This window comes from Sciurus vulgaris (genome assembly GCF_902686455.1).
Source record: "Sciurus vulgaris genome assembly, chromosome: 14".
In the NCBI taxonomy this organism is placed as follows: Eukaryota; Metazoa; Chordata; class Mammalia; order Rodentia; family Sciuridae; genus Sciurus; species Sciurus vulgaris.
In genome coordinates, this window is record NC_136475.1 from 21731429 (window position 1) to 21756188 (window position 24760).

Here is a 24760-nt window from a genome sequence, read left to right on the forward strand (position 1 = left end):
GGATCATGAGTTCAAACTCAGCCTCACAACTTAGTGAGGCCCTAAGCAACTCAGCAAGACCTTATCTCTCATAAAATATAAAAAAGGGCTGGGGACGTGGCTCAGTGGTTAAGCCCCCCTGGGTTCAATCGCTGGTACCAAAAAACAAACAAAAATTTTTCCTATCATCTAAGAAATAAAGAGCTAGGTTCACTGTTCACTGGCACGTTTGTAGGTACATTTGTACCTGCTTGGGCTGAGGCAGGAGGATCACTTGCACTTAGGAGTTCAAGGCCAGCCTGAGCAACATAGCCAGATCCCATCTCTAAAAAGCAGAGTGAGGGAGGAAGTATACAAATTATCTAAATTTTATTTTCAAGTATCCCAACAATTTTATTTACTTTTTTTTTTTTTAATTGTTTAACAAATTCTGTTGCCTGCCAATAGCACCAGCCATGGTACTGAAAGTTAGAGATAAAACTTTCTAAGACCTAGGGGTATTTTTATAAAGATGGCATTGATAGAATGAGCAAATTGCAGGCCACAGTAGTCTACTACTAACATAATATTTATTCGTTAATGTAGTTTTATTTTGGTTTGTTTTTTTGTGGTGTGGGGATTGAACCCAGGGCCCTCCCTGTGCTTGTGAGGCAAGCACTCTACCAACTGAGCTGTGTCCCCAGCCCAGTTAATGTAGTGTTGATTGTTCATCCGCACTAAACATCAGTACACAGTACTCTTTTTTAAAACTTTTTTTTTCTACTTTGTTTTACCAAATTATTATTCATGAACTGTTAATTTTTTTACTCTGCGTGAAACTGAAATATAAATTCTCTTAAGGCAGATAAAATTCCCACTTCAGAAATATTCAGTAGGAGCCAAGGATACACTGCCACTGTATTTGTTATTGATGTGCATTTTATGAACACTAAAACCTTCTGCAGAGTAGAACTCATTTAGGTCTGTTATGAACTTTCTGCTTTTTTTTTGTACCAGCTGCTTCTGTTGAGAGGATACGCCTTCAACCATTCTGCTGATTTTGAAACAGTTCGCATGATTAAAGAAAAACTATGTTATGTGGGATACAATATTGAGCAGGAGCAGAAACTGGCCTTAGAAACCACAGTCTTAGTTGAATCTTATACAGTAAGTATATCCAGTATATAATATAGATGTGGTTTAAATTGAACAAGTATGGTTATTTGGTAACAGTTTAAGGGGGTTTTCTTCATCAGTTTTTTAGCTTGTTTTGTTTTTGTAATGCTGGGGTTTGAACTAGGGTTTTGTGCATGCTACACAAGCACTGTACCCCTTGTTATATCCCCAGCCCAAAATAGTTATTTTTGACAGTAATCATAAACATTTATAATTTTTTTGTTATGATAGCAATCCAAATACACAATAAAATCCACTTTATGACTTAATAATCTCCAGATTTGCCCTGGAGATTCTTTCCTGAAACCTTCTCTGACAATTTCTCTAGATTTCTAACTTGCCATTTACCTGGATTGTTTGGAAAGAAGGTGGCACAAGGCAAAATGATGAGAGAACTAAAAATGTAAATTTTCCCTTTTTTTGCAAACAATTTGAGATAGGTTGCAAAAATATATACAAGTGTAAAAATAGTAAACTGATGGATAAATAAAAAGAGACAAGGGTGGACCAGATACAAGTGAGGGTAAGAGTGATTTCTTTGCACATATCTGTAAACAGTTTCAACAGTCACTGTTTTAAGAAATATGTTTTGTGCTTCATTGTCATATTTGAATATAAAATTATAAGATAATTAGAAAATTATACGTATACAGTATAAATTGTAAACTTACTTTTTACTTATTAATAAGTATATTGTTGGGGCTGGGGTCATGGCTCAGTGGTACAGCGCTTGCCTAGCATGCATGAGGCACAGGGTTCAATTCTCAGCACCACATATAAATACATAAATAAAATAAAGGTTCATTTACAACAACAACAAAAAAAAAATTAAAAAAAAAATAAGTATATTGTTAAAAATAATGAATGTAAAGCAGATTCTGATATCGCATAGAAATGCATCTAATGCCAGCATACATGAGCATGCTTATTGCTTCGGTCAATCCAGTCAGTTGTTAGTTGTGGTATAAGAGTTTCTACTTCATGTTTCTGATTTAATTAAATATAAATATAAACAGGATATGACTAAGAGTTTTCTGCATAGGTCATGATATGGGATCTATTATTTAAATCTTACTGGTTTATGCTAAAATTATATTTGTCAGTTTTTTAAACAATCTATATCCTGATAGAATATAACAAAATAGCCTATAAAGAGTAGTCTAGATCAACGTTCACTTTTTTGAGGATGAACGTTTTTTGATTAAATTATTTGACAGAAGTAGTACACATAAAGTATTGAGATAGCAAAATAAATAGTATCCAAGCTGGGCATGGTGTTGCATGTCTGTGATCCCACCTTTTTAGGAGGCTAAGGCAAGAGGTTCACAAGTTTGAGGCCAGCCTAGGCAGTTTGGTGAGACTTTGTCTCAAAATAAAATATGTAAAAAGGGTTGGGTATATAACTTAGTGGTAGAGTGCCCCTGGATTCAATCAGTAGTACCTCCCCCACAACACAAAATAATAATAATGTTATTGTTATTATTATTAATAGTTTCACAGAGTAGTTATTAGGTGAAAGAAAATTACTAAAAATGTTTATTGTGAGCCAGGCATAGTGGCACATGCCTGTAATCCCAGAAACTTGAGGCTCAGGCAGGAGGATCACAAGATCGAGGCCATCCTCAGGAACTTAGTAAAGCCCTAAGCATCTTAGTGAGACCCTGTCTCAAAATATTTTTTTAAAAAGGGGCTAGGGATGTGACTCAGTGGTTAAGCACCTCTGGGTTCAATCCCCCATACCAAAAAAAAATAATTTTTAAAGTTTATTCTATTATTCTACATGGTGAAAATATGAAATCACAAATGTATCGAAATTACTAAATAATCAGTATTAACATAGACCTTCAATGAAATACCATAGTTGTTAATGCTTTGCTGCACACAGATGGAATGTCATGCACACATGCACTGATGAGTTCTCCAAGAAATTCCTGATATTTGGGGGCATGAAATATCTTTTTTTTTCTTAGTACCAGGTACCAGGGATGGGTGCTTAACCACTGAGCCACATCCCCAGCACTTTTTTTTTTTTGGTGTGGGTATTGAACCCAGGGCCTTGTGCATATAAGGCAAGCACTCTACCAACTGAGCTATATCCCCAGCCCCACATTTTAAAATTTTTATTTTGAGACAGGGTCACACTAAGTTGCTTAGGGCCTCACTAAGTTATTGAGGCTGGTTTTGAACTTGTGTTCCTCCTGCCTCAGCCTCCTGAGTAACTGGGATTATAGGCATGCACCACCGTGCCCAGCTATGACATACATTTTTAAATGTAAAATAGAGGATAATAATGATAAGAGTCTAAAGACATTTAATTTTATTTTACCTTTTTTCCCAAAAAAAAATGTTTTAGAAAAAATTAATTGCTCTTAATGATTTTAGTTACAGAAGATATGCATGTTTCTGGAGAACACAATACTATACTAATGTTCTGGGAAATTTTAATATTTGGCTGAGAGTATTACCTGATTATTCTTTGTTTCTAGCTCCCAGATGGGCGCATTATTAAAGTTGGGGGAGAAAGATTTGAAGCACCAGAAGCTTTATTTCAGCCTCACTTGATCAATGTTGAGGGAGTTGGTGTTGCTGAATTGCTATTTAACACAATCCAGGCAGCTGACATTGATACCAGGTATGTTAGAAATGATGGTTTCCAAGTTATTTATCAGAAATGGATGGAATATCAATAGTTAGAATGAACAAGTTGTCTATTATCTCATTCATGTTTTTAAACAAATTTTTGATAGGACAGTACTGGATGTTGAACAACATATATTATTACATGATTGTGTCTTAGAATACACTTTCTTTTTTCCATTTTTTTTAATTGGTGCTTTATAATTATACATAATGGCGAGATTTGTTATTACATATTCACACATGCATATGATGTAAAAATACAATTTGGCTAATATTATTCCCCAGAATTTCCCCTTTCTCTCCCTCCCTCCCTTTTCTCTACCTACTGATCTCCCTTTGATTTTCATGAGATTTCCCCCCTTCTTTTCCTTTTTCCTTTCTAACTTCCATGTAAGAGAAAACATATTATTCTTGGCTTTCAAAAACCACTTTATACTTATTTTGAAGTAATTTCATACCTACAGAAAACTCATCTATATTCACTGTTTTAGTAATTTGAATGTTCTGTATGTTTGCTTTTTATCATTATCTCTATTTTTTCCCAAAACCATTTGAGAGTAGGTCAAATGTATCAGTTCTCTTTAGCAGTTTGTTTCCTAAGAAAGAGCTCTCTTATAAAGTCACAGTGTAGTTAACACATTTATACGAATTTATTTTTTAATTTATTAGTTCTGGAGATTGAACTCAGGACCTCACGCACTGATCTCCAGACCTTTTTATTTTTAATTTTTTGAGGCAAAATCTTGCTAAGTTGCCAAGGCTGGCCTCAAACTTACAATCCTTCTGCCTCAGCCTCCCAAGCCACTGGGATTACATGTGTGTGCCACCATGCCTGGCTCTCTTAATCTACCTTTTATCAGGTACAGTTGTTCAGTCTTTTCATGGCATTGACATTTTTGCAGACTATAGGCCAGTTATTGTTGAGGATTTCTCTTAATTTGTGTTTGTCTGTTTTCTCATAGTTAGATTCAAGGTATGCATTTTTGGCTATAATACTGTGTAAATGATGTGTCCTTCTCAGGGTTTTATATCCAGAGGTGATAGCTGTTTCTTATTCATGTTAGTGTTAAGTTCTTAATGAAGTTTACTATTTTCTCCACTGTATAGTTCTATTGTTTTTGCTTTCCTCGTTAATAAGTAATTTGTGGAAAAACACATCGAGGCTATGTAAGTGTTCTGTTCCTCATCACTCTCTGTCATCTCTACCTCTGCCTTTGGCATCCATGGATGTTCCTTGCCTAAATCCATTTTTATTGTAATGATTGCAGAAAGGTGATTGTGTGTGTGTGTGTGTGTGTGTGTGTGTGTGTGTGTGTGTGTGTTTAGTTGATGAATCTTTATTTATTTATATGTGGTGCTGGGAATTGAACCCAGGGCCTCACACATGCTAGGCAGGTGATCTACAGCGGAGACACACCCCCAACCCAGAGAGGTGGTTTTTTTGACTTCATAACTTCTTCTATATTTATTGATATTCTAGCATAGGAATTATTTTCCTTCTCTTTCTATTTTTTGGTACCAGGGATTGAACCCAGGATTTCTTAACCACTGAGCCCCATCCCCAGCTTTTTTTTAATGTTATATTTTGAGACAGTCTTGCTAAGTCCTTAGGGCCTTGCTAAAATTGCTGAGATTGATTTCGAACTTGAAATCTCCCTTCCTCAGCTTCCCAAATTGCTGGGATTATAGACATGTACCACTTTGCCCTGTCCTCGTTATTTACTTTTTTACTGTCAACCTAGACTCACAATTTTACTCTGTGGGTTATAATTTATTACTTAGAATTTATTGCTGTCTATTGTGATGCTCACCTTATTCCTGTTTTGGCCAGTAGGAGTCCCTTCCAAGCAGACTTCTGTGTCCTTTGATATTCCCCCATCCATATTCATGTGTTTTGAATATGTAGAAAATTATTATATATTGTTAACTATATAAAAAAGTATACCTAACAGTAGCTTTCCCTAGTTCCCCCCCTTTTTTATTTTGAAGATATTGATAGACCTTTATTTTATTCAAATATTATGTGGTGCTAAAAATTAAACCCAGTGCCTCACACATGCTAGGCAAGTGCTCTAGCACTGAGACACAGCCCCAGCCCTATCCTCCCTCTCTTGTAGGTGAATGATCTCATTAGTTTGTGGTTGGTCCTTTCTGTGCTTCTTATTGCTCTTGTTACACAAAAGAATGCATACTTCAATTATTCTTTAATATTTTTTTTTTTTTCGCTTACCAGTGTATTTTAAATAATGCTGTATCATTTCAAGTTTGTCCTCATTCTTTTTCCAGTTGTGCAGTACTCCTTTGTTTTCTGGTTAATTCAATGAAAACCTCTCCCTTGTCTTGGGGGAGTGGCACAGGGAATTGAACCAGGGACACTCTGCCATTGAGTTACAGCCCCAGCCCTTTTATTTTTTATTTTGAGACAGGGTCTCATCAGATTGCCCAAGATGGCCTCACACTTATGGTCATCATACCTCAGCCTCCCAAGTTGCTGAAATTTCAGGTATATGTACTTGGCCCAATGAATCTTTTATTATTAGTTATTTAAGTAGATTTCTATATCGTGATGAGAAATAACACAAGTATGTCCATGTGTTTTTGTATTGTTGGATATATATATTCTAGGAGAGGAACTGCTATGTCAAAGGGTAAATGCATTCCCTTTTAGTTTGAGGCTAGTCTTTGCAACTTAATGAGATCCTATCTCGAATATAAAAGGCCAGGGTTATAGCAGTGGTAGAGCTCTTGCCTTGCATGTTTAAAGTACTGGGTTAGTCCCTAATACCTCAAAAACAAACAAAAAAACTACTCAGTGATTTTTCAGGTATCCAGTATACTGTTATTAAATATAGTCATCATGTTATACAATAGAACTCTTGAACTTAATCCTCCGAAATTTTTATATCCTACCATCAACATCTCCCTACTGTCCCCAGCCTGTGAACCAGTAACCACCATTCTATTTTGTGCTTCCATGAGTTCAACTTTTTAAGATTCCACATTGAAGTGAAATCATGGTATTTTTCTGCATCTGACTCATTTCACGTAACATAATCTCTTCTAGGTCCATCCAAGTTACTACAAATGACCAAATTGCTCTTTCAAGGCTGAATAGTATTCCATTCATTGCATATATTACTACATTTTCTTCATCCATTTATCCATTGACAGACACTTAGATTGAAACCTCGGCTATTAAAACTAATGTTGCAACAAACATGGAAGTGCATCTGTCCATCATACTCTTCAGCATACTGACTTTAAATCCTTTGGTGTATATTTAGTAGTGGATTGCTGAAGCTGAAGTTCTATTGTTTAATTTTTTGAGGGATCTCCTTCGCATTTTCCATAATGGCTGTACTAATAGACGTTCCCACCAAGAATATACAAAGGTTCCCTTTTCTCCACATCACCAAAAGTTGTATTCCTTGTTTTTGCTAAAAGCCATTCTAACAGATATGAGGTGGTAACATCATTGTGGTTTAATTTGCATTTCTTTTCATTTACCAGTTGTCCATTTGTATGTCTTCTTTTGAGAAATGACTATTTGGTTCCTTTGTCCATTTAAAAAATCTGATTTCTTGCCTTTGAGTTGAGTTCCTCATATATTTTTAATATTGAACCATTTATCAGACGTATGGTTTGCAAACATTTTCTGATATTCAGTAGCTTGTCTCTTTACTCCGTTGTTTCCTTTGTTGTGCGAATGCATATATTTTTGTTAGGTATCCTCGAATTCTCCTCCCCATTCCAGCAACATATGAGGGTAGTAATTTTGCCCACAGCCTTGTTCAAAGTTTTGTCAAGTTTATTACTTTCAAATCACTCTGATGAGTGAGAAATTAATCTGTGTAGTTTTAATTTTGTATTTCTCTCTCTCTCTCTCTCTCTCTCTACCTACCTCTCTCTCCCCCTTTAATGTGGGGATCAAACTTAGAGGGACTCTACCACCAAACAGTCCCAACTCTTTATTTTTATTTTGAGACAGGATTTTACTAAGTTATGGAGGTTGGCCTCGAATGAGATCCTCCTGCCTCAACCTTCAGTCACAGGAATTACAAGTGTGTGCCAGCATGCCCTGTTCTGTATTTCTTTTATTAAGAGTGAAGTAGCAACTGGGCATGCTGGCATACACCTGTAATCCCAGCAGTTTGGGAGACTGAAGTAGAATTGAGAACTCAAAACCAGCCTCAGCAATTTAAAAGCAAGACCCTGAGCAACTTATCAAGACCTTCTCTAAATAAAATATAAAAGAGTGGTTGGGGATGTGGCTCAGTGGCTAAGTGCCCCTGGGTTCAATCCCTGGTGTCAAAAACAAAAAAACATGAAGTTGCCAGGCAAGATAAGTGGTATAGGTTTGTAATCCCAGCAATATCAGGAGGCTGAGGCAGGTGAATCACAAGTTTGCAGCCAGCCTGGGCAATTTAGTGAGACCCTGCCTCAAAATAAAAAATTAAGGGTTGTGGATGTAATGATAAAGCAATGGGTTCAATCCCCAGTACACCAGTACCCCCCCCCCAAAAAAAAAAAAAAAAGTGAAACCCTAACTACTTGACTACTTGGGAGGCCAAGGCAGGAGGATCACAAGTTCAAAGCTGGCCTGGACAACTTAGCAAAAACACCATTTCAAAATAAAATGTTAAAGAAGGATGAGGATATAGCTCAATGGTAGAGGACAATGCCCTGGGTTCAAGTCCCACTACTGCCTCACCCTGCCCAAAACATAGTGAAGTTGAACTTACTTTAATATGCTTAAGGGCCACTTTTTTGCCATATACCTCTATTGTGGTGCTGGGGAAGGGGCCACTTTTTGTATTTTGTGTATGTGCGTGAATTATCTGTTCATGACTTTGGACTGTTCTGTAGTATTTTTGTTTTTGTCTTTTTTTCTCAGTGTGTGTGTTGTTGTTGTTGTTTTGTTTTGTTTTTGTGGTGCTGGATGTTGAACCCAGAACCTTGCACAGGCTGATTACACTGTACTACGTCCCCAACCCTTACCTCAGTATTAAAAATTCAGTTAACTCTGTGATACCAGGTATTTTTCTCACTATTTGCTATTTGTTTTTTCCACTATTTGCTATGTGTTTTTGACCATGCGAAAGTCATTTTTACTTAGTTTTCAAAAGATTTATAATCTTATCTTTTATTGCACCCAGAGCTTGAGTTACAAAAAGGTCTCCCCCTATCCAAATTATAAAGAAATTGTCCCAGAAGCATTTTGTAAAGCAAGTGTGTGTTTATTTATTTATTGAATTAAATAACCACCAAATAAATTTTGGTAGGATGACTGGGGAGAGGATAATAATGGAAATGAATAAAAATAGCAGTTGGCTTACAAGAAATTATAAAGGAAGATGACAAAAAAATCTATTCTGGCCTTCATAATTGTGTTAAATTCTCATAGTAGTTATTTAGGCAGGTCTTTGTGTCCCTTGATTTAATGATCATTAACAACAGAGTTGTATTTAAGAGTGCATGCCCATTGGTGGTGATTAAAGTTTTGGCATTCTTAAAGCACAGACATCAGATTTAGTGCCCTTTCCAGAGCTTGCATAGGAAAAGTGGTAACGACTGTGTTTTGTGTGTTCTGAATGCTGACATATATGTACATATCACATGAACTATTTCATCTGTGTGGTTTATGTTACCTTCATAATGCCTATTTCCACAATTAAATAGGAAACAGCTTTTCTAGGAGCTAGAGTTGCAACAGCCTTAGCCATTTAGAGTTTGGACTCATGTAAAAACAGAGAAGCCAGTTGGAATATGGCTCAAATGAAAGTGACCTAGCTTCCAAACTTTATTGTGAGAAGAGTTTCTCAGACTCTTAGCCAAGATTCTGTTACTTTTACTACATGAAGTTATTTTAGGTTTGATTTTCTGAAACCATAGCCAACAGCATATTTAAGAAAGAAAAAAGGGACTGCTAGGAGAAGCAGACACATCTTTCTAACCAGATAATGACTGACAGCCTTAAGGCAAAAGAACAAAAGGGAAAACTAAAAAGGCAAATGGAAAAATTGAAAAGTAGAGTTCAATCAGAGTATACCTAATCATAGTAAAAAAAACACACACACACACATCTGAGGGGTTCCAGGGAAACACGGATAACAGAGTCCAAATACTGAACTATGATGTGAACCTTTGTCACTTATTACATATGTCCGAAAGTGTGTCATTTGTTTTTAGAAGTATTTTCATCAAAATTTTAATATTTTATATGTAAAGAGGGCTTGTTATCCAATAGCAGTTGCAATAGCAAACCTTTAACCCTGTGATTTATGTGGGGAATTTTGTTTAAATTTATGTCAGCCTCCTGAGCTGACATAAATTAACAGTAACTCTAGCACCAGGTGTTGTGGTGAGGCTGAGGCCCCAGAAGGATCACTTGAGCCCAGAAGTTCCAGGCCAGCCTGGGCAACATAGCAAGATTCTGTCCTTAAAAAGAAAAAAAAAAATTTTTTTAGGAAAATAAATAGCAGTAACCCTGACTTATCTTTTCCTAATCTGAAACCCCAAATGAATACCTGTTGTGTCTTCCTAGATCTGAATTCTATAAGCACATTGTGCTTTCTGGAGGGTCTACTATGTATCCTGGCCTGCCATCAAGGTTGGAACGAGAACTGAAACAGCTTTACTTAGAACGAGTTTTAAAAGGAGATGTGGAAAAACTTTCTGTAAGTATTAACAATGCAGCAAACAGTTACTGTCATTTTAAAACTGTGTAAAGAAGCTTGTGAACCTTTACAACCACCAGAGGGAGCAAGAAGTCTTCCTAAACAAATTCCTGCTACAAGTAAATATAGCCTGGAAGAGATGGTATAATAGCCTGAAAGTAAATAAATGATTCAAGTAAATTCTGCCCAGGAATGGTGGCGCTACCAGGTCACCAGTGTATTTAGTATAGTAAGGTAACTAGGTCTGTGCCAAATATCTTAGCTCAACAACAAACATCCTGGACTCCAAGGTGCCACTAAGTTCATGGGGAGAACTGTGGAACAATAAATGTCCCATTTGGGGTATTTTCTTGTTTTTGTTTTTAACTTTTTAAATATGTAAAAAAAGGTTGGGCCTGGGGAGGTAGCTCATTTGGTTGAGTGCTTGCCTCTCAAGCATAAGGCCCTGCGTTCAATCCCCAGCACCGCAAAAAAAATAAATAAATAAATAAAATGGCTTTTAGCACTCCTCTTGCCTATCACACAATTCTGATTTTAGGTTATTTTCTGACTGTTACATGTCTTATCTCCTTTATCATGTGTCCAGTTCTTCTGCAACTGGTCATTGTTGATGTATATAGTAGAAACTTTTGCAGTAGGGGTAATTGATGATTCTTGGGAGTATGCCTTCCCCTGCACCCCACCCCCCCCAAAAAAAAGATGGGCTGTATGAAGTGCTACATATGTTATGAATCAACTAAATCTTTTAATCTTGGGTTAATCTCTTGAGTTTTATCTCACTCTCTTTGGTTAAATATTTTAGATAATGAAGTTATATTTAATGGAGTACTGTAGAAACTCTAATGTAACTTCTTTCACAGATGACTCAAATTATTGAAATTAAATTGAATGTGGAGTTACATATGTTAAACAAATTAAAAGAGTGTAAAAGGGTCATGTTGTCTGAGTACTTTACTCATTTTTCTGATTTTATTGAAATACATATAATTTAAAATTCATCACATGGGATCATTTGTTTATTCAGTAAACGTTTCTTGGACTCCATCTGGGTGCCAAACACAGTTTTAGGTTCTGGTATAAACAAAATAAAATCCCTACTTTTAGTTTAAATAATGTAAATAATGTATCAGTGCCATAACAAAAAATAAGGTTAAGAGCAGAAAAATGATAGTGGTTGTAGAGGTAGTATGTTCCTTCATAAGGTGATCAGGAAAGACCTCTCTTATAAAGTGACTTTTAATGAGAGACCTGTATCAAGTGAGGGAGTGAACACACAACTTCCAGGGAGGAACAGTGCAAAGTCATGGGAGGGTTTTGAGCAGAGAAATGATAAGATCTGACTTATGTTTTAAAAGGCTAAGGCTGGTGTAGTAAGTGGACTCTTAGGGGAGGAGGGAACAAAGGTGAATGGAGAAGCATAGTAGGAGGAGGGTGGAGATTTTAGAGGTTTAAAATGGAGGAGGAGGTTGAAATGGTTTCTTGATGAGTAGAATAGAGATTGCCATGTAGCACTAAGGCCCATTTGAGGGGTGCAAAGGTGATACATTTACATTTAAAGCAAGATGCTGAGTTTCTTTCCTGTTCTGCTCAGCTGCTTGAGGGTAGGTGCAGAGTTGAGAGGTGTTTGCCAAGTCAGTATAAGAGGAACAGAAAAAGAAAGTCACCAAGAATCTCGGGAAATGGAGAGACTATGTGCATGTGAACCAAGAATAGGTATGAGAGGAAAGAACCTGGAGCTCTGTAATGTCTGCAGGAATCTCTAGGTAACAGGACTTTGACAAAGAGAATTGATGGATGGAATAGTGGATAGAATGAGTTTCAGAGCAGCTGTGGAGTTCAGGGAGGAGGAGATGAAAGAAGCCATGAAGAACAAGAACTCATGTTACCAGATCCTCTAAGGTTAGGAAGGTAGTGGGAGAAAGCAGGCAGTTGCCAAAGCTGCAGGGGAAGCAGTGTCTTCAGGGGCTATTTAGTTTCCCTTAGAGCAGAAGTGGGCACATTACAGCTCTTGTAAATTTTATTGGCACACAACTAGGCCCATTTATTTACAATAGTGTTAGCTCTTGTCATTATTGTCTACAGCTGTCTTCTGGCTCCATATGGGTGTAGTTGCCATAAACCCGAAAATCCTCAAGTATTTATTTTTGTGACATAAAGCCATAATGCAGAATGGCATAGTTACTTTTAAGTCTTTTTTGCAGGACTTGTGGCATTAAATTATGTCATTTTAAGGTTTCTCTTTCAGATATTGATTATACAGATTAGAATGTAACTACAGAGTATAAAACTTTTCTCAGTTGTCTTTTAGTTACTGCGTTCATTTTCTCCAACATCCCCATGATTTGTTTTGACCATATTTGGCCTTGTTTATTTTAAGAACATTGCATTTGAATTTGAGACCATAGAAAGTGAGCTTTCCTTATAAGAAAAGAACTTCAGGACTGGGGGTGTAGCTAAGTGGTAGGGCGCACAAGACCCTGGGTTCGATCCCTAGTACCGGAAAAACATAAGAAGGAAGAAAGGTTGGTTCGGTTTTACTCTGGTGTCTGCGACTAGATGTCGTCCTTCTCCATCATCATGCCTCTGGTATTTTGGCTCTTGTTAAGGTGATTGGTTGTGTAATCTATCCTTCAAATCAGCACACTTCTGAGAACAAAAAGGACTACTGTTAAAAATGATGAGATGGGCTGGAGTTGGAGCTCAGTAGTAGAGCACTTGCCCAGCATTTGTGAGGCACTGGGTTCACTTCTCAGCACCGCAAGTAAATAAACAAAATAAAGGTTTATCAACAACTAAAAATATAGTTTAAAAAAATGATGAGGCAACAGGTGTGAATTGGACTGTTCCAAGTACATTAGAGTGGAGCCCCAGAGAAATTACTAAGTGTATCTGTGGTGTGCCTCAGATCCCAAATCCTGCTGTCCTACTTATATTATGGGCTGTTGTAAGATTCAACAAGTGAATATGTGAAAAGTCTTTTTCATGAAGTGGGTAGCACTGTACTTTTGTGAAATTTTATTATCCTCACTTTCTCCTTCAGAAATTTAAGATTCGAATTGAAGACCCACCCCGCAGAAAGCACATGGTCTTCCTGGGTGGCGCAGTTCTAGCAGATATCATGAAAGACAAAGACAACTTTTGGATGACCCGACAGGAGTACCAGGAAAAGGGTGTCCGTGTGCTGGAAAAACTTGGTGTGACTGTTCGATAAACTGCAAGGCTTATTCCAATCACACCCCTAACGCTTTCTTTCTTCCTTTATTGCCAATCTTTGAACTCATTCAACTCCAGGACGTGAAGAGGCCTCTTTGTGCTCTTTGACTGAAAAGGTCAAGTTTTATTCTGGTACCTTGGGGAAGGTTTGTTGATTTTTTTTTTTTTTTTTTTTTTTTGTTAAAATGGGTAAATCTGGCTGTTTAGTACAACCACTTCCCTGCAAACACAACCAGGGGGCAAAGGGTCCTGTCTGCTGCTTTGTTTCTTCTAAGTAGGCATTTATATCACTCCTGTAGGCTTCCTATTTTCACTTTACTGCTCTAATGTTGCTAGTTTTAGTCTTTAGCACAGTAGGTGGTATGCCTTTATTAGCATAAGAAAAACTTTAACAGGAGCTTTTACATATTACTGGGGTGGGGGGTGGTGAGGGACGGGTGGGCAGCCCTGAACCCTTTAGGGCTTTTTCTCTGTAGTGTGTCGCTTTCTACAGTTACTACTGCAGCTTTAAGTGCTTTAAAGCTTCTCCTATTAACATCCTAGGGAAATGTTACGCTCAGAACTAAAACGTTTGGGGTGATTTTCTGCCTGGTGGGGGGAATGAGTAGTCTTTTAATTGTGGTTTTTTTTTTTTGGTTTTTTGCTTGGGGGTACATAAAATGAACTTTATTTACAGTACTTTAATTTGACAGTTTTTCTTTTTGTCTGCCTGGAACTGTTTCCTTATGATATTAAAAGCAAGTATAGTATTCTATTACTATGTGGCTTAGGGATTTATTTGTTTTGTTCTGTTTTAAATCACCCATGTTACCTGGGACTAGACTCCCCGAATCTATCAGTGAAACAGTAACATTTAAAAATGTGTTAATTCAAATTACAGATAAAATAGTGCATAAGAGCTGGTGTTTTCTAAATGCTTGTTTATTCCAGAAGCATTAAGATGACCCAGTGTCAAGTATCATTCTTGAAATTTCCCTTATAGAACTGACTAGTGCTTATTTAATAAAACAAGCAGATACATGTAAATAAGTACTGGCAGTAGGTTACAATTCTTGGTTAAAAATAACATTGGCATATGGGACTTGTTGCCAGTTGTAAGTTCATTTGTTTTTTGTTTGATTTGAGCCCTGGAAGTGGAGTAAAATTTGACTATTTAAAATGTTGGCCAAAAAAAAAAAAAAAAAATGAAGGTTTAAATATGTATTTGTACTGAAAACTAATAACTGCTAATTCTCAGCCATCTTGTATGCTTGAAAGAAGAGGGGTTGGAATGTCATAAATGTTAGCAGACTCTCCTGCATGTGTCAGAAAATCCTGTTTATGAACCCTGTCAGTATTGCTTGCTATCTGAAATAATATCAAATCCAGGCATGAGTTCTTTCTAAATTTGAAAAATAATGAGAAATTGTATCACTCTACAGAATGGATTTAAAAGAAATGGCTTAATTTTTTGATGACTGAAATCAGAAAACTTGGCTTGAGGGTCTCTTTTTTGTGAGAAAACTTAAAAATTGGTGAATTAAGCAACAAAAGGAGGTTAGTCTTAATTATGCCGCTTCTGTTAATATTAAGTATTGTTCTCTGTTTTACCTCAATTTGAACAAATATGTTTGTGTGCATGCTGGACATGCTTCAGTACACATGAATAGCCCATGAGGAATGTCTACTAGATTTTGGGGATGTGGCTTTCAGAGTGACTTTGGAATTTTCAAGTATTCCTAAATATGTTTTTTAGAAATATTCCAACCTTTTGAGTCCTGGACTTACTAAAGGACACATGTACTGTATGTAGGAACAGTAGAACCTACTGACTGGTTAATTCAGATAAATGGATTGACTCTTGGCTCTCGGTCATGATTTTAAAATATGGGGGTAGAAAACAACAAAGAACGGAATGAACTCTTAAATAACGAAAGAGCATTCATCATTTGTCCCTTGAATGTAGAATTTGTTTTTATTTCATAATTCTGCTAGCAAACAGTTAAAATGCTGTATTTATATATATGTGTGCGTTTGCGTGTATATATACACATATATACATACATATACATACATAAAATAAGAAATTCCATTTTATAATTTTCCTATCTTATTAAAATAATGCATTTAATAATTTGGAAGTTGGGAGGTATTTTGTTCAATTGGAGTTGTCAGGTTTGAATCCCTCAGAATTTTTTTTTAATTGTTTTAAAAGAAATCTGATTTAGCTCTTGAAACCCCTTGGTCACTGAGATTTCCAGTGATAGTTAAGTTCTTTTATTTTTAAATTAGAATTGCCAATGCCTTGAATAAAAGGTTTCTTAGAAAACATGGTATTGGATGTTAACTTTACACAGTTCTGAGCACTGTCTGGGAAATATTTTGAAAGATAAATGGAAAGCTAAAATTCTAAATTTAACACAAATACACTTCTTTTTGATTCAGAAAATAAAATCAGATTTTTCAAAGTAAATTCAACTTTTGTCTTTGTTTTTCTTTTTATAGTGTTTCTCTTTTATTTCATTTTTACTTGTACTTTTCATTTTTGCTAATCCAAGATAGATAATTTTATGCTGGTTATTATGCCAAATTCAGTTCAGCGTTGTGCTAGTATTAATAGACAAAACTCACTTCTATGAGTTTTATATAAATATTTTTTAAAAAACTAGAAATGAGGAAAATTACATTTATACTAGAGATTTTTTTCTTCAACAGAGTGTTTTATTTTCAAAGAGATTTAAGTTGGCTTTCACAGAATCATCAATGCTAGATAGACCTGTATGTAACATGCTTCTTTTCAAGGACATTTTAGCTCATCTGCAGACTTCTAGGCATACTTCTAACAAAACAACTAAAGCAGGATGAACATATGTCTGATTGACTCTTTTTTATATATACCAGGCTAGGGGACCTGGGGAGCAGACATGAAGTATTTTTGTTTTTCCTTCTCAGTGAACTTTTATACTTGAACCTCACTGTTGCTTCCCAGCCAGAGTCCCTCAGAATGTCCTGAGGGTTACCTCTGGTGTCTTTCATCTAGTCTTTTCTGAGTGCCAGAAGAATAGTGTAGTGGCAGCTAGCTCTGTATTGGTTAAAAAAAAAAAAGGATCTAAATCTCAGGGCTCTTCTCCCCCCCACCACCATAAAGTTTGACTACTGTGAATTTATTAACTTTTGCTTATTTTAGAACCATCAAAGAGGGTATCTAGCTGACGTGAACCAGAAACCAGAATTGACATTAGCTCAATATACCATTTGGAGGCTTTTTTTTTTTTTTCTGGGGGGATTTTTTTGGTACCAGGGATTGAACCCAGAGGTGCTTAACCACTGAGCACAATCCCAGTCCTTTTTATTTCTTATTTTGACAGAGGGTCTTGCTAAGTTTGCTTAGGCCCTCACTAAGTTGCTGAGGCCATCTTTGAACCTATGGTCCTCCTGCCTCAGCTTTCCAAGTCACTGGAATTATAGGCATGTGCTACTGTGCCTGGCTAATACTGGCATGTTTTAAGGTCATTTTTCCCCTCTGGCTCAAGTTCCTTGGCCTATTCAAAGATGGAAAATACTGCATCTGAGGTAAGTGGATTTGGAAGGGGAATGGACCTAGGAAAACATGTTTACAGGTGAGAATACCCATAAGGGCAAAATTAGTGCCTAACCACCACGTTGCAAGGAACATGAGTCATAGAATAGAAGTAGAGGAGTTAGGGAAGACACAAACAAGGCAGCTATTATATAAATTTCAGTGATTTGGGCATTAAACGTAACCCCCCTACTTTTTGGTGGAAGGGATTGAACCCAGGGGCGCTTTCACATTGAGCTACATCCCTGGTCCTTTTTATTTTTTACTTTGAAACAGGGTCTTGCTACATTGCTGAGAGTCCTGCTATGTTGCTGAGTCTGACCAAAAACTTGCGATTCTCCTGTCCCAGCCTCCCATTAGCTGGGATTATAGGTGTGTGCCACTGCACCTGGCCAAATTTAAATGTTTTAAAGATCTTTCTTTTCATTGTGTAACATCTGAAATTAGAAGAAAACTATTGAACCATATTTACTTTGTTTAAATCATCTGCACCATGGCAGGGACAAAAAGTCTACCTGTTATCTGCAGATGTAAAGTATCTGACTGGGCGAGGGGAATCCAAATGATTTCTCTCTCTCTCTCTCTCTCTCTCTCTCTCTCTCTCTCTCTCTCTCTCTCTCTCTCTCTCTCTCTCTCTCTCTCTCTCTCTCGGCAGAAGGGACTTTCTACATCATTCATACCTACCCCTTCAACTCCCACCCCCCAAGGAAAGACCGGAAAAGACTGCATAATGAAAATGAAATTAGGCAGGAGGCTGGTGGTAATGGTAGAGCAGGTGCTTTGCATGCCCAAGGCCTTGAGTTCAATCCCAGCACCTAAAATAAAATGAATCAAATCACCTTTTCCTTTTTAATATGTTAACTATTGTATAGGAAATGATATAGTTGGAGTATAATTAAACTTTAAAAGTAAGGACTGGGGGTGTAGCTCATTGATAAGAGTGCCTGCCTGGCATGTACATGGCCCTGGGTTTGATCCCCAGCATCGATTATATATATATGTGTGTGTATATATATTATATATATGTATTATATATATATTATATATATGTATTATATATATATGTGTGTGTACACACACACAGAATTGGGACCAGAAAGTTTACCTCTTTTCCAGCTTTCATATCCCTGCTATAGGCTCTAAGAGGATAATCAGACTAAATGATGTACCAATCAACCACCCACTCCTGCATGCATGTCCTTCCTTGCTTTTAATTGTGAAAACTTTGAGAAAAGCAAAGAAGCCTTGGAAAGCTGGAACCACTTAAGAGACAAACTCCCAGAGCTGATTTCCAGTGTGCTGACCTCCACCCCCACCTCTCGCAAATGAATGGGCAGTTCAAGTAGGTGATAAACATCTTTTCCTTCAAGATACAAATGCAACTTGTGGGAAGGTTAGAACATCATCAGTCACTCATTTGTGTGGATTAAAAGGAAGTCCAGTGACTCTCACTGACACCTAGTTGGCAGCTCTTTGTGATTTAAGTGAAGTAAAGGTCTGTAACCGTCCTAAGGACTCCTGAAGAAATGGAGTTTTTAGAGCAAGTTAAGACTCAAGTCCCAGGTAGATGGGAGTTGAGTGATAAAAGCAGTGTCAGGGTAAACGCAAAATGATTTTTAGAGGTGCTTTTTCCTCGCTTCTCCCTTGTAGGGTTCCCAGCTCCCTAAATTCAAGGTAGCACAGCTAGTGCTACAGGTCAGCTGCTGCATGAATGGAAGTGATTTGCAGTCTGACCAAGAAAGCCACCTGCCAGACATCACTCTGCTTCTGGGCAGAATATGTTTCAAGGCACATGCAACTAGTGAACAAATTTTTGGATGCGCCTATACGTAATTCCTTCATCTTTTGACTGAATTTTTAGAATATTAACCCAATTGGATTCCAAAATTTGTAGGTGTGTAGAATTATTTATTTGAGACTTTTAAGAGAAAAGAAGTTTAGTCCTGCATTTGCTTTCTTGGGCAGAGATAATTTTAGCCGAGATATGAAAAAATGGTGTGTGCATGCTGAGTGTGTACAACTATATATTAATATTGCATATATTTAAATATACAGTCTCCCCTGGTGTCTGCAGGAGATTGGTCCTAGGAACCCCACCCCAACCCCTCAACAGGTACCCAAATCTGAGGATGCTCAAGTTGCATATAAATTGACATAGTCCTTGCATATAACCTTCACACATCCTATCCCATTCTTTAAATCATTCCTAGAAGACTTAAATACCTAATGCAGCCTAATGCAGTGTCAGTCTCTACTGGGTTGAATCCCCAGATATGGAACCCACAGATAAGGAGGGCAAACTGTATAATAAGTATAAATGACCATATATGAATACTTTTTTAGATATACTATGTATTAAATATGCAATATACAAAAATTAAGTACTAGCTGCAGATAAGTGCATAAACAGGTAGCTAGTCTTCAGTGTAGGAGCCCTAAAGAACAGTTTAATGGATCCTCTAGGTGAGCAAAAAGTAACTTTTATTTTGTGAACCTAATTACACAGTCCATATCCGTGAACTTAAGCGTTCTGTCTAGTTAGTGCATAGTTGATGGTAGGTATATTTTTTACTGTTTGTTTGCCTGCATATTCCATTTCTATGGTTTTCACCATGAAATTCTCCCTTAAATTTACCATTTTATTCTAACGCACACAACAAATACCTTCTAGCCTTTTAAGCACCATTTGATAGTATAATTCATTAAACATGCATATAGATAATTAGAAATCTTAGTCCTGTCTGGCATGATGGTGCATGCCTGTAATCACAGCTACTTGGGAGGCTATGGCAGGAGAATTGCAAGTTTGAGGCCAGCCTTGGCATTTTAGTGAGATCCTGTTTCAAAACTTCAAAAAGGGCTGGGGATGAAATTTTGTGGAAGTGTTCAATTGTTCAGTGACTAGTCTGCTTTTTTTTTTTTTTTTTCTTGCAGTGCCAGGGATAGAACTGGTCTAGCTACACATTAATTTTAATAACTGCTATAAATGCATTTCTTATGACATCAAAACTGACAAGGTCAAATAAAGTAGAATGTAGTTTGAAATGTGAATTTGGGAGTATTTGTGTACTAGTATTTATTGCTTTTCTCAAATACATAAGATATAGGTGGTATGAGGAAACTGTTCTGATTTCAGCTAATTTTTTCATGGCGTGACAATTTCATGATCACTTCTTTAGTTTTGGTTAATCCTACCATCTTAGAAAAGAACTGGATAAAAGTGATCTTTATCTTTTGCATTTCTTACACATAACACTCTTTTAAGCTTAAACGTTTTTATTTGTTCATATCATTCAAAGGAAGGTAAGATTTGTGATGCAAGCCAACAAAAATTCTCTCAGTCCCTTTAAAAACAATAAAAAAGGCTTCCTTAAACATTCTAAATGAAAGTTTTCTTTGTTTTGTTGTATTTGTGTGTTTGTTGAATAAATATGTGAGGGGAGATTTATGTAATGAGATTCCCATGTTTTAAGAGTCTAAAGAGGTCTGGATTTATGGCGTTTCCACCCTCATCCCCACCATCAAATCAGTGAGACTGGAAAACTTTTGTATATGTTCCAGATCACAAAAATGTTTGCTGCTCCCCAGCTCCCCTCACTTTTAAGATAAAAGGAAATACTGGAGAGCACCTTAAATTCTTAGAGGCTTCCATTTGCTAAATGGTAACTAAAACCAAATGGCAGCTCACCCCCACTCACTGGTTTTATTCAGAAGCTGAGACTTTCCACTGGAGTGATTCCTTTCAAGAATATACCCTGTTTCCTTCAGGCCCTGAGCTTGTCTGCTAAAATAATTGTCGGTAAGGCAGCCCAGGAAAGAACTGCATCTGCAAAAGGAAGGAAGACAAGGTCAGGAGAAGAGGAGGAGATAAACCCCTTCCTTAACAGCTGCCCACCCTGCGGAGGAGCAGAACCTGCCAAGAATATCCACGCTGATTTATGGAGGAGAAATGAGGAAACCATTTACCCCAGATATCTTGGATTTGTGACAATATTGGTGTAAATGATTTCCATTAGACTAAAGAATTCCTGGTCTCCACAGTGTTCTGTCTCCTCTCCCAAAGCGCCCCCCCCCCCCCCCCCCCCCCAAGGAGCCCCTCGTCCACCTACACCCCTTCCTCTCCTCGGGTTACTAGCAGCATTCAGGCCTGTACTTCTCAAACTTGGGGGTACATCAGAATATCTTGGGAAGCTAATTACAGTACAAATACCTGGGTCCACCTCCAGAAATTGAGGCAACGGTCTTAGAAGGGGTCCTTTGAACTTGAAAAAACATGAATCAGAAACCAGAAAAATGTTGTAGGAAGTCAACTACAAACTGGATGATAACAATCTGCATGTTAGCCCAAAAGTTTCACTAATTGGGAGTTCTCTAAAAGAATGAGGCAAAAACTTGCAGCCTAAAAGTTAGTCACCAAGGACTCCTGGGACTCCCAGGAGTTTACTCTCCCAGAGCTCCTACTGTGCCTTAATTTTACTCACAAAGTCCCCCAGTCTCATCTTTGTCAAAGGGCCTTTGTTTCAGATTCCTTTTGGGAGAGGAGTGCACTTTTCCTGCCTTGTCTTACTGCCTTTTGGAGACAAGAATGCATCTTAAAGAAGTGTTTATTGAACTTTTAAAAGTGCATTGGCTGGGCTGGGGTTGTGGCTCAGTGGTAGAGCACTTGCCTAGCATGTGTGAGGCATTGCGTTGATTCTCAGCACCACATATAAATAAATGAATAAAATAAAGGTCTAGCAACATCTTAAAAATTTTTTTAAAAAGTGCCTTGACTTTCTGTGGGCAGAGCCAACAGAGGTCATCAGGCCCTTAATTAATTACAGGAATTAGAACAACAGTGGGGACACAACCAAAAGCTGTAACCTGTAACCCTTGCTATTTATTGAGTTCCTACTAAATGCCAGGTGCTGTGCCTTAAGTGGTTTACCAGCATTTTCATTTAATGCAAGTATGAATTATCATCTTCACTTTATGAGAAAATGGAGACTTGAGGAACAATGACTCATCAAGAAGTGAAGGCACACACTTGTAATTCCAGCTTCTCGGGAATCACAGGTTCAAGGCCAGCCTCAGCAACTTAGTGAGGGCCCTGTCTCAAATAGAGAGATAGGTAGGTGGGTGGGTGGGTATACAGATAGACAGACTGGGAATATAGCTCAAGGGTAAGGGGTCCAATCCCATTAGTGCCCTTGGCCCCAAAATAAAGGAATGACAGAGCTACTGAACTGAAGCATCTCTCTCGCGTCTCACACCTCAGGGTCGTTCTCTCCTCTGTCTCTGTCTCTCCCTGTCTCCAGCTCCATCTGCATCAATTTGGGAGACTGTCTTGACCCTCACTCAGAGACCTCGGGAACAGCTCTTGTCTTCTATGTGCCTTAATTTAACTCAGTTAATCGAGTGCCCCAGCCTGGAGTGATGGGTGTCCCAAGTGCCGTTTGAAAAGCACTTTGATATGAAGTGCCCCACAAGAGGTTGCTTTTCTGTTTCCAGCAAATCATTCCCATGAAGAAAATTAAGTGGAAACACTGGGAGGGAACAAGGGCACTGCCTGTTGGCCACTGGCATTTGGATCGAAGGAGCTTGTCACACTCAGGAGATTGATCCAGTTTGGGCTTTTGCCTTGGTAGGCTTAGCTTTTGCATAGCAGGTGTTCGCTCTGGCCCAGGGCCCTGGATTTAAATCAGAACTTGACAAATGAGTCAATGGCGTTTTCAAACTCTCCACTCACAACAGGAAGGCAAGAAATGGAAAGAATGTCAGCTATTAAGGTTCACAGTGGCTCCTGGAATCCCAATGGCCCTTGAGAAGAACACTTGGGAAGGAAGCATTTGAATTGCCTGACTCCTAAGAACTCGCCCTGTGTTTGTGGATTCACTGAGGATGGCAAGTGCATGAGTACTCGGGGGCGGGGGCTGCTCTTGTCAGTGGGGACGACTTATTGGAAGGCCTCCTGCAAGAGGCTTAGACATGCAAGGGGATGTGATGTGGCCTTCTGGGAGACAGTACCTCCGCTTCCATGCAGAGCAGCTTGCGTGTTACTTAGGAAGCAGCTCATCTTGCTCTCTGAATCCAAGGATGTTTCCGAGATCGCCCTGCTCTGAATAGCAGTGTTGTTTAAGGTGGCCATTATTACTTACATCCTCCTCTGGCCAGGAGCTGAGGGAGGAGCTGGATCTAGGTCTCCTGTTGCTGCTACAGGAGGTCATGATTAGTGGTTAGCCTATCTCTAAAAGCCCTGGGGAGGAAAGGGTAGGAAGGAAGGAAGGAAGTTGTGTAGGATAAACAAAACAAAGCAAAACCAAAAAAAAGCTGCAGGAAAGTACTTCGGATGTGCAAGGATCTAATTCACATACACTCATGGGATAGTTTGAGGGTTAGGACCTGGATTAAATGTTTTCACATGCAATGAGAAGACCAAGAAAGGGGCTTGGTTTTTAAAAGGTCCTGGAAACAGATTTCTTTTAGGTTTCCTGATACTTAGTCACATAAGGCCTGTACATAAATAGTTCAACAATATGTCTAGCAAGTTTTACCATAACACCATTCACATTGCCAATCAGCTTTGATTTTTCCATGTCACTATTAAATAGGTTATGTGGTCTTACTGAAAATAATCCCTTAAAGTATGCTTTCATTAAAAGAAGTGAATAGCTGATTTTTAAGTCACTGGACTGGTTGGGGCATGGTGACCTTCACAATTCAATGCTTTTACAGTATGAGCTTCATCACAGCTTGCTACACCTCAAAGATGGTTTCCTTTTTCAACATCTTAATGGCCATTTGGATGAAACCAAACAACACCTTTAAAAGCAGGAGTGATGGGGCATTTTAACAGGCTGCTAGATTATCTCAATATTAAGTGCTCCAAGACTTACTAAGGCAAATGGTATGCCGTGGTTTGTGCAGCTGTCCTGCGGAGGGGGCTTGGGGGCCAGCTCACATGGGAGCCAAATTTTTTTACAGGTTTTGTACATGTAGACGTGTTAGTTTGAAGATGATCTGTCAAGTTGACAACAAAATAAACCTGAAACCAACTAATGACAATGTTGGTTTCAGTTTGTACAAAATAAATACATTTGAAATTCTGCATGTGTTAAATTGACTTCATAGGAAACAAATACCCCCATTCCTTCACTAGATAACCTTATTTTACCCTGTGTTAGTTACAGTCATCTGACCACAGAGCTTGCCTGTTTGACTCGGGGGCCACACTGTTGAAATAATCTCAGACCACACTGCTAAGTCGACTAGTGATGGGCAAAACAACTGCCCAAGACATGCTGTTCTCAAGTTAGAAAGCTTGAAGGAGGCTGGAGTACTGTTCATGCCTTCCTTTTTGAAAGTAGCCCTCAAAATTGCTCTGAAACCAGTGACATTTAAAATCACTTGCATTTTTGTGAAAGAGTTTGGAATTTAGAGAACTCAAGTGTTCTGCAGGGCTCTCAGGAGGCGGCATGGGGCAGCACAGTATTTCCCCAAGAATACTCCTGAGCAAGATGCCTCACATCCCTCTGACCCAAATAGAGAAATGCAGCAT

The 24760-nt window shown here is 38.0% G+C and overlaps 1 protein-coding gene across 1 annotated transcript in view; it reads left to right on the forward strand.

Moving 5' to 3' along the window:
- ACTR2 (actin related protein 2) overlaps nt 1–16479 on the forward strand; it is a 40043-nt gene extending 23564 nt beyond the window's left edge. The window contains exons 6-9 of the mRNA XM_079109828.1: nt 976–1125; nt 3621–3766; nt 10319–10451; nt 13492–16479. Of these exons, the coding sequence (XP_078965954.1) occupies nt 976–1125; nt 3621–3766; nt 10319–10451; nt 13492–13662 (600 nt within the window). The 3' untranslated portion in view covers nt 13663–16479. The remainder of the gene's footprint in view (nt 1–975; nt 1126–3620; nt 3767–10318; nt 10452–13491) is intronic.
- Nucleotides 16480–24760: the final 8281 nt, after the last annotated feature.